The sequence below is a fragment of the Primulina eburnea genome, chromosome 2, assembly GCF_022965805.1.
Source record: "Primulina eburnea isolate SZY01 chromosome 2, ASM2296580v1, whole genome shotgun sequence".
Classification (NCBI taxonomy): Eukaryota; Viridiplantae; Streptophyta; class Magnoliopsida; order Lamiales; family Gesneriaceae; genus Primulina; species Primulina eburnea.
In genome coordinates, this window is record NC_133102.1 from 44,384,363 (window position 1) to 44,393,996 (window position 9,634).

General features: G+C 36.7%; 2 protein-coding genes across 4 annotated transcripts; one reads left to right on the top strand and one right to left on the bottom strand.

The window, feature by feature from the left end:
• Nucleotides 1-259: 259 nt before the first annotated feature.
• LOC140823528 (zinc finger CCCH domain-containing protein 41-like) lies at nucleotides 260-6,366 on the top strand. Of its 3 annotated transcripts, none has more exons than XM_073184916.1 (6): nucleotides 260-460; nucleotides 806-2,988; nucleotides 3,324-3,393; nucleotides 3,496-4,493; nucleotides 4,914-5,159; nucleotides 5,748-6,366. In XM_073184916.1, exons 2-6 carry the CDS (start codon nucleotides 2,236-2,238, stop codon nucleotides 6,102-6,104), a joined length of 2,424 nt encoding a protein of 807 aa, XP_073041017.1. In that variant the 5' UTR covers nucleotides 260-460; nucleotides 806-2,235; the 3' UTR covers nucleotides 6,105-6,366. The 3 variants fall into 3 exon arrangements, with proteins under 3 accessions (XP_073041017.1, XP_073041016.1, XP_073041018.1); XM_073184915.1 differs by having other exon boundaries at nucleotides 2,103-2,988; XM_073184917.1 differs by having other exon boundaries at nucleotides 2,118-2,988.
• Nucleotides 6,367-7,379: 1,013 nt separating this feature from the next.
• On the bottom strand, nucleotides 7,380-8,144 carry LOC140824774 (oleosin H1-like). The gene has a single exon (XM_073186326.1). The coding sequence runs from the start codon at nucleotides 8,076-8,078 to the stop codon at nucleotides 7,548-7,550; it is 531 nt and encodes a 176-aa protein (XP_073042427.1). The 5' UTR covers nucleotides 8,079-8,144; the 3' UTR covers nucleotides 7,380-7,547.
• Nucleotides 8,145-9,634: the final 1,490 nt, after the last annotated feature.

The following is a 9,634-nucleotide window of genomic DNA, read 5'->3' on the forward strand; positions in this document are numbered from 1 at the left end:
TTAGGTATATGCTGAGAATAATAATCATAATTTTTAAATTATAATAATGATCATAAGAGTAGCTGAGTAGGTATTGACCTTTATGAGACGGTCTTATGAATTTTTATCTCTGAGACGAGTCAATCGTACCGATATTTACTATAAAAATATATTATTTTTTATGAATGATCCAAATAAAATATTTGTGTCAAAAAATATGAATAATAAGACAATCTCATAAAGTTTTTGCTTAATCCCATAATTGGTACTTGCTACCAAATTTCTCTTGTAAACCCTCCTATCCCACAGGGCTCTGCATTTTTTTCCCTTGGTATTTCAGATATTTTTAAGAATAGAAAAACTGGCAAAACGTGCGTATTTATAATACGCACACATCGTAGGTGAAACAAACTTCTTTGCATTGTACAGTTAGACGAAACAAAGGGATCGAAACCTTAGGACCCAATTCAGATTTTGTCAGGTTTTGCTTTTATCTATCTCGATTTTAGAACGTTTTTGGTGTGAATGATGGTTTTTCGTATGAGTTTTTATTGCGGTGATCAGCTTGGTTCTTGATTATGGTGGGTTTATACGATTATTTATCTATTTGTTTATTTCTTTTTGCTGTGATTGGATTGTCAAATCAAAACTATAGTGAGATATGTGTTTCTGTTGTTGTTGTGGATTGTTAATAGAGAAGTTTCCCAAGTTTTGTTGAATTTCGGGCTTCACTTTATTCTTGATTGAGTTTGGTTGTGATTATGCAATGCTGGACAGCCAGGGATCAATATAAATAGTTTTCTCAGCATAATCTTCTGTAATGTAGTTTTGCACGCTTGTTTTTACCTCCTACAAATTTTCTGCTGTACAAGAACGGATTTGGTCGAGGTGCAACTGCTTTTCGAAAGAATTGAGCTTGGATTTTGTGTTTTAAAGACTGATTCTAGAAAGCTATATGTCGGGTATGAGTTACATCATATGTCATTTATTTTGAACTCTCTGTGTTATGCATGTTAACGGTATCGATAGTCCTATAATTAGACCATCTAAATAATTCAAATATAATTTAAGCCATAACAGTAAATGGAGTAAAGACAGATCATTCAAGGAGAGCAACTGACAAGAGAGTTCTCCTTCGAGCTCTTTTCAAGTATCCAACTTGAGTAGACTTACGCATGGAATAATGATTGAAGAAGATTTTGAGATTCTTCGATTAATTTTCCATTTCACAAAATTTAATGATGAGAGAAATTAATTTTAATGTTGTTTTTACTTATCCATTGCCACGCTTTAGCATGTGCTTGAAATCAATTACTTGGTTCGTCTGAATTACTGTAGTAGCGTATCGATGCCAAACATAGATCTGAAGCAAATACATATGTCTGTTCTTAACTATTGATATGCCACAGAAACCTACTCTGTTGCTTTCGAGTGTGGCAATCAAGCATATCCCGATATTCCGAAATTGTCAAAAAGAAAAGGTTTTTCTGATAGATTTCCTGATTTGGTATAAATGAAAGAGCGCAATGTTTTGAAATAGATTGAATCAAATTCTAGTAAATAGCTGGCTTGAGCTTAACTTAATACGAGAAAAAATATCATTTCAGATCTTGGTGAGATTCTGCTCCTATAGACTTCCTGATTTGGTAGTAACCAAAAGGGGGTAGTAACCAAAAGGGCGTGATGTTTTGAAATATATTGAATTGAAATTCTAATAAATAGTGAGCTTGAACTTAACTGAATATGAGGGGGGGGGAAATCATTTCAGATCTCGATGAGATTCTGCCACTAACAATCCCGGTATATTCGTGATCCAGTTCTTCTTTTTAGTCCTCTCTATCTTTTTGTCTTGTGTTATTGTTTTGCAAAGTTTGCAGTTATATTGAGAGCTTATGTATAACTCGTCTTTGTGCTTACGCATTCTCAGCTTATAACTTTTTGAATACCAATAAATTTTGAATGTTACTTGTTAATTCACGATGTTAACAAGATTTTCTTGTCATAGACTATAGTAATAGTTTTCCATTATTTATTTATTTGTTACTGTTGACGAAATTAGTAACTGCTTAATCATATATTTTTTACTCATATCCGACTGTGGATCTAACCGCCTTTCTATTTAGGCTTACATCTTTCAGGTGACCACCATTCTAGTCAACTATGCAAGTTAATTAACTCTCCCGTTCCTCATAGAAATAAGTATATAAACTTTGCTACGACACATCAATAATACATTATACTCATCGAAAGGATTTCATGGAAGCGAGAGTTTCTTCTCAAAACTTAGGAATTTTGGCTTCTGATGTACTCAGTGATACTGGGAAGAAAGAAACCAGTGGAGGTGAAGGTGAGGATGTTGAGCGGAACCATAAACATCGTAAACGGGCAGCACATTCTCAATCTTTAGATGGGGATTCTCTTGATCATTTTTTTACTAGGCCTTGTAGAAAAAGGGGTAAGCCTTTTCAAAATGGTTATTGTGACAAGGGCAATGACATGACTTCAGGGAGAGAGTTGCTGTCAAGGTTTGAGAGGAGATGTCCAAATCAGGCCTCATTTTCCAGAGCTCACATGGATTTAAATCAAAGAATAAGTAAAAATCAGCCACTTCCTCGTGAAGCTCACACTGTTAGAAGTAGGGGAAAAGAATTCGGGGCATGGGTCCCACATGATTATAGGCTTGGCTCAGTGGATCTTACATCTCATATGTTTCCACTAGGAGCTGTTCCTTCTGGTCTGGTTGCAGGTAGGGGGATGACAAACATCGCTAATGCACAGAGTTTGTCTTGGAATGCATTTGGATTGCTTGCAGGTGCACCTAATGGTGGGTTGGATGCACTTCATTCATGTGGCTTGCAAGCGGCTCTCAGGCCATCCATTAGTCCTTGTGTGAATATTGGCATTCCACGGAAACATTGTAGAGACTTTGAGGAGCTTGGGTTTTGCTTGAGAGGGAACTTATGCCCAATGGAGCATGGTGTTAATCGTATCATTATTGATGATGTTCAGGTGTGTGTACCATCCAGTTGTTTAATGTTTATTACAGGGAATTCACTTCAACTTTTGAAATGCTTGATGCAATTTTTGGAAATTTTACTTATTATTCAAGAGTTGATTACTCGATTACGGTGTTTCAAATGTCTGTGTTCAGGAACATAGTATGTGTGCTCACTGGTTGTATACATGGGTAGAATTTGCCACTTCTAATTAGTGATAATTCTTTAATTTGTCTGTCTCAATGCCCATGATCTTTTATATCCAAAATGGTTCATGCTGTTCCTCATATTTTATATGGGCTTGACATGTCTGAACTGCTTCACTAACAATTGTTTTTAAAATTGCAGAGCCTTTCTCAGTTCAATCTCCCTGTTTCAGTTCCTGGTTCGGAGCTTCTGGGGACTTATTCTGGACAAGGTACTTTACCTGTAACTGCTGCTTCTTCAGATTCTTTTGTGAATACAAGTAGCAAGCCTGAATCAAATCAAGATGGTTTGGGCCTTACATGTGGTTTTGCAGGTGATTCGTTGGTAGGGGGATCTGATGTGTATGATCCTGATCAGCCTTTATGGACAAGTGATAACCCTGCAACTTCATCACTCCCATCACTTAATCAATTCAATGCTGATAAAACAGAGCCTTTCCTGGATATGTACCCTGCTGATAGGCCACACATTGAACCATGTGAAGGATTTGATGAGCGTCCAGTCAGAAGTGCCACTGCTTCTGGATCTCTAAGTACATCGGTGTGGAGGAGAATAGGTATCTCAAAAAATAGATTAGGGGTGAAGAAGAAAAAGGATTCTGAAGAAAAGGAGGCACTAAACGCAGATCTTCAAGGTGTTTCTCCATGGGAGAAGCAGGTCAAGGTAACTGATGAATGTCCACAAGTTAAAGAAGTGCCTCTTAAACCATATGGTAATTTTGCTCGTGACGCCCAAAAACCATCACATAAGGCAGTTTGTACTCTGTTTGTCAATGGAATTCCCTGGAAAGACAACAAAAGGGAATCTCTTCTCACCCATTTCCGGAAATTCGGTGAGATCATTGACATTTATATTCCAATGCATAGTAAACGGGCTTTTGTTCAATTTTCAAAAACAGAAGAAGCAGAAGCTGCCTTGAAGGCACCTGATGCTGTAATTGGGAATCGTTTCATCAAACTCCAGTGGGCAAATCGAGATAACATTCCGAATGATACAATAAACAGTGTTGGATTGTCAACAACTCCTCTTGGAGTGACGATTGGTCCTGATTTTTCCTACCCTTCTGACAAGCGGGAAGAATATCCTTATTCTGCAGGTATCAAGGATGGTAGCATCCACATGTCTGTTTCTCAAGTGACAGTCTATGATCATCCTAGGCCTGTCAGCTATAATGGTCCCAAAACCTGTTCTATACAACAAAAGAAGCTGGAGGACTTGGAACTTTTAAAGGAAGAACTTCGTAAAAAGCAGGAGATGCTTGATCAGAAACGAAATGAATTCCGGCTCCAGTTAGACAAACTTGATAAACAAGTAAGCAGCCACATTTCTTCATCCAGGCCATGATACAATAAAATGTTTTGAAGAAGTTTTTGGATCCTTGCCTTGTTATTTATCCTTTTCCTTGCGTAAATTATTTCTAAATAGTAAACATGTATCGTGTGGCTAAAGTTTGTGTGTGATTGTATATTTAATATTCTTATATTCTCTGGTTGTTGTGATTGTAAATGGACATGTTGTCGCCCCAGTATTACTTGCAAAGTTATAAATACACTTATTTTTGTATTTGTCTGTAAAACTCCGTGGCGGAACTTAATCATGGTGAAAATTGTAGAGCATGTGACTCCAAGAATAAGTTATTGCTCCCTAAAACTTTTATGTTTTGCAGTCTACAGCTTCAAAAGCGGAAACTGCTGTATCATCACCAAAAATTAACAATTTTATGTTTTGCAGTCTACAACTTCAAAAGCGGAAACTGCTATATCATCGCCAAGAATTAACACAGTTGCTGAGAATGTTGAACCGGCTGAACATGCTTTGCCACATTCTTCTTCAACTTCGACTGCAGTTGCACGTGAACGTTTGAGCTTGAGACCTTCAAGTCATCCCTGGGCACCTTTTGTAGCAAACAGATTCAAACTTGACAATCGCCCTACGGCTTTCAAAATTGTCTCACCATTGCCTGCCGGCCTGACAAATGTAAATCCTATCATTCTCGTCTGTTTCTCTTTCTTGGATTATTTTACTGGCTAGTACATGTAAATGTGTTGCTTTTGAACTTTTAAACTGCATTGGATCGAGTGATCTGAATTTGAGAGAGAAGGATTTGATATATGAATTTCCCATTAGTGGAGAATTTGAATTCTATTATAATTACTCATGTCCAAGCTCATAGTGAGGTGAGAAATTTCAAATTCATGGAATTCAAAACCATTCTAACGAGTTCAAATCCTTTAACCCAAAGGAACCCTTGTTGTCTCCTTCCAAGATCATAAGACCAGTGACCGGTAGAGCTCCCTGCCTTATCTCCGCCTCTGTAACACTCGTTGGTCCAAAAAAACGCGATTGCCTTTGTTATCATTTTGGAGATGCAGAGAGAGTGGAGAAGAAAGAGATCAATGTAACTTACCAAACGAGTTTAGAACTTAGAATTGTATGATAATTATCTTCAAGAAGACAAGAACTGTGCTGAATACAGTGCTTTGGTTGTGTATTTTCTTTTTGGTTAGACCTGCATTTCCTTGTCATTGTTCCAGCTTATAGTCATTTATAAATCTGTCTTTTTAGGCTGCTTCTCTGGAAGAACATTTCAATACTTATGGCGATCTTTCTTCTGTGGAATTGGAAGAATCGCAGCCCAAAGAGGGTGATGATGCTCCATCAGCCCGTGGTGTTTCAGCTCGAATCTCTTTTGCAACTCGTCGATCAGCTGAGAAAGCATTCGTGAATGGTAAGTCCTGGAAAGGCTACCCTTTGCAGTTCACATGGTTCAAATCTAATACTTCTGCCAAAGAAGGTGATGCCCCTGGTAATCCTTCATCTCATCTGAAAAGGCCCGAAGTAACTGCAGCCATTCATTCTCAGAATTCTGCTGCCTCAGAAAATGGTGAACCAGAAAACGTTAACAGCCAGAAGTGGTGTTGAATCTGCTTATTCGAGTAAACATTCGACGTCTGCTTAACCTCGATTTTAACCAAAATAACTACATGTTTTCTTGAAATTCTTGAGGCGGTGGTACATAGAGAAAATTTTGATGTGAAATTAGTATATGTGTATAGAGATAGTGATTCGGTTGTTTTTTATTCAATACATGCACATTTTTTTGTATGTTTTGTTTTACGTCTTTTTTCTGCTTCTGCAGCTATACGAGAGTTGATAGAATATATGAACACGAGGTCAAATGGTTAGAAGGTTAATTCTTTTTGTCGACGTATTTTGTTTGAATATATGACGAGTTGAGAATATACGATAGAATATATAAATCGTGATTAAATAATCACGAGTTTAATTCTCCTTATCAACCTGTTTGTAGGGTAATCTATTACATGGATGTTTTGGTCAAAAATTGGAAAAAAAATCGTAATTGAGAAATTATTTACTCTCATTCATTGTCAATAATAATAATCCTAGTGACAATTGAATATCAATTAATTATGATTTTTTTAGTTTTTTAATTTCATATTTTAAGTTTCTTTGGTTATTTCAACAAATTCTAATAAAAAAATTATAGCAACAATTTATATCATATTTTTCAATTTTTTACATATATTTAATTATTTATGATATTTATATAAAATAAAAAATAAATTGAGAAACTATGAAATTATATTTTTTGGTTTTTTTTTTATTTTTTTTTAATAATATCTCGGGTAAATTTTGTACCGAAAATAGGTAGTTAAAAGTTAAAACCTAGTTTGTCGTAAATATAATATCATTATGTAATATTATTTCATATTCATAGTAGTGCTCGCAAACTACAACTAATATTGTTTATGATTAAGACAAAAATTTGTGTGAGACAGTCTGATCGTGTTTAAATCTCTTATTTAGGTCATCCACGAAAAAATGTTATTTTTTATATTAAAAATATTACTTTTTATTGTAAATATAGGTAAAGTTGACCAGACGATCTCACATGAGACTCACTATTACGCTCTTTATAACGAATAATCTGATATAATCAACTTTAATTATTTAACAGTTAGTTAAACAAATAAAATAAATTTCAAATATCTTTATTATTAACTTAATTAATATGAAACTAGAAATAGATGAATTTCTTTAAAACAAAGAAAATATATTTGAAATATTAAAATTAATAAATTTAAAATTCATAAATCCAAACACATCCTTAATATTTCTCCAAATTTCCATAATCTTTATTAGTTTCTTTCCAAATTCCAAACACTTGAACAAAACGAAACGAAATAGAACTTGGATGAATGGGATATCAGTTGGAGCTACAAAGCAAATGTTCTTCAATCACATTTACCAACAAACAAGCAGAGATACACTCAACAAAACACACACACACACTTCTGTGTTATTATTATTATTATTATTATTACTACTACGAGCCCGGTTGGTTCAAGCAGGTCGACCGGCACCGGCACCCACAGTTGGGCCAGCTTCTCGCCCTCCTTCCTGACCTTTAGCCTTGATTGTTTCTCCCGCTTGCCTCGTTTTATCTCCCACTTGAGCCGTTGCTTCCTGCACCCGCCGCTTCGCATAGTCCAGCGGCTCACGGCCAGTGGCCTGGCGGAACGAATTCAAGACCCATGAGAGTGACGAGAGTCCTGTGAGCCCAAATGCACCGGATGTCAAGAACGCGGTCACTGCCCCGGCTATGAGTATGGCGGCGGGAACCAGAACTGGGCTGAAGATGAGGAATACCGGGGTGGCGACGGCGAGGCCGATGAGAGATCCGGCGAGTGTGATCCCCGCGAGGGCGAGGAGGGTCCCGCTTACTGGAAGGAGGGTGACTATGGCGATCACTTGGGAGGCGGTGGGGCCCTTTTGTGGTAGGATATTCTTGAGGCCGCCTTCGTAGCGCTGCTGCTGCTGCTGCTGGGGATAGAGTTGGTACTGTTGACCACGATCACGATCACGATCTGCCATGACAATTATGGAGAAATGAAGAATCCAGAGGAGTGGAATGAATGAGTGAATGGATAGAGGTGAGGAGTTGGGAGCGAGGATTTATGGAAGAAGGGGATTGAAACGTGTTGAGCCGAGGGCTTGCATGGATTACATGTTGCGTGATACGTTGCCACCCCTGAGTTTCTTGTGTATTTTTTGTTTTTATTCATCACATGCTATGGTATGGGTTGAATCTTCTTTTGGCATTTTCCAAACAAACTAAGCTTAAATTTTCAAACAAAAAAATGTTACTTCGAAGATATAATTTTAAAATTAAACAAATTATGATTTTCAATAATTTCTAAAATGTTCTATAAATATTTTAATTTCAAGTCGAAAATGAATTTTACTCTGAAAATAATATTCTATACAAACACGACACATGCATATAAACAATAGTGTGTGTTCTGTATCAATCACTATAAATTATAAAATCATTATAGGATAGAAATCACAAACTATGTCAATTTATGCATATTTAACGAAACCATTCAATTATGTAGAGTTTCTGTGCGAATGTTTATTTTCAGAATACACCAAAACAAAATGCAGCTTGGTAAAAAAAAAGGAGGAAAAAAGATATCAAATGCGCTAAATGAGAGAGAAAACACTTACTTTTAAATCACCATTGAAATTGTAATGCTCGAGAGTATTCATTTAATCTGAGGATAATTATTTGATGTGATTATGAAAGCCCGAGGGAGACAAGAGGAAAGCATGTTATATGTGTGAGGGCAGAACACTTCGCGCATATGCGCGAGACGAGGCGCGCATATGCGTGAACAGACAAACGCGAAAGCAGAAGATCTCGTGCATATGCGCGAGAAGAGGCGCGCATATGCGCGAGCAAGTGTAATGTTTAAGCGCGGAGACAGTAGGTCTCGCGCATATGCGCGAACATTGGACGCGCATATGCGCGAGCTGGTGTATTTGAAATTGTCGAGACAGAGAGTCTCGCGCATATGCGCCGGTGTTGAACGCGCATATGCGCGAGACGTGCTTTATTCAAACCGAGATCCCTAGACTAGATAAGAGTTGAGTCAAAGACTAAGAGTTTAAGAGTTTGATTTACAGTTTTATATCGATTCATGTTCTCAGATTATGATACATGTTATTTGATAAATAGTTATGCCTTTGTATATGCTTATATGAAATGCATGTATACGTTGTTTATACTGGGAATTATATTTCTCACCGGAGTTATCCGGCTATTGTTGTGTTTGTATGTGTGCATGACAACAGGTGGGATAGGATAAGGTCGAGAAGAGGATGAAAGAACGAGATTAGAGTGGAGATCCAGACCTAGAAGTAGAGCTAGTTGTTCAATACTTGAGATAGTTAATGAACACTAGTTTGTTACGATTTTGTTTTGAATGAGTTTGTACCTTAGATCATGTTGTAGATATTAAACTTGATCTTGTAAATTAAATAAGGTGGATTATCTCATGTTGTAACAATTTGTACATTAGTGCATTTAAAAAAAAAAATCGACCAAATTTGTGTAATTGATCTATTTAATCCCAATGATGATTAAG

Excerpts from the sequence above, each read along its gene's own strand:
- LOC140823528 (XM_073184916.1), top strand. The coding sequence starts at position 2,236 with ATGGAAGCGAGAGTTTCTTCTCAAAACTTAGGAATTTTGGCTTCTGAT. Across the intron at positions 2,989-3,323 it reads TCATTATTGATGATGTTCAG|AGCCTTTCTCAGTTCAATCT; the intron begins GTGTGTGTACCA and ends TTAAAATTGCAG. Across the intron at positions 5,160-5,747 it reads TGCCTGCCGGCCTGACAAAT|GCTGCTTCTCTGGAAGAACA; the intron begins GTAAATCCTATC and ends CTGTCTTTTTAG.
- LOC140824774 (XM_073186326.1), bottom strand. The coding sequence starts at position 8,078 with ATGGCAGATCGTGATCGTGATCGTGGTCAACAGTACCAACTCTATCCC.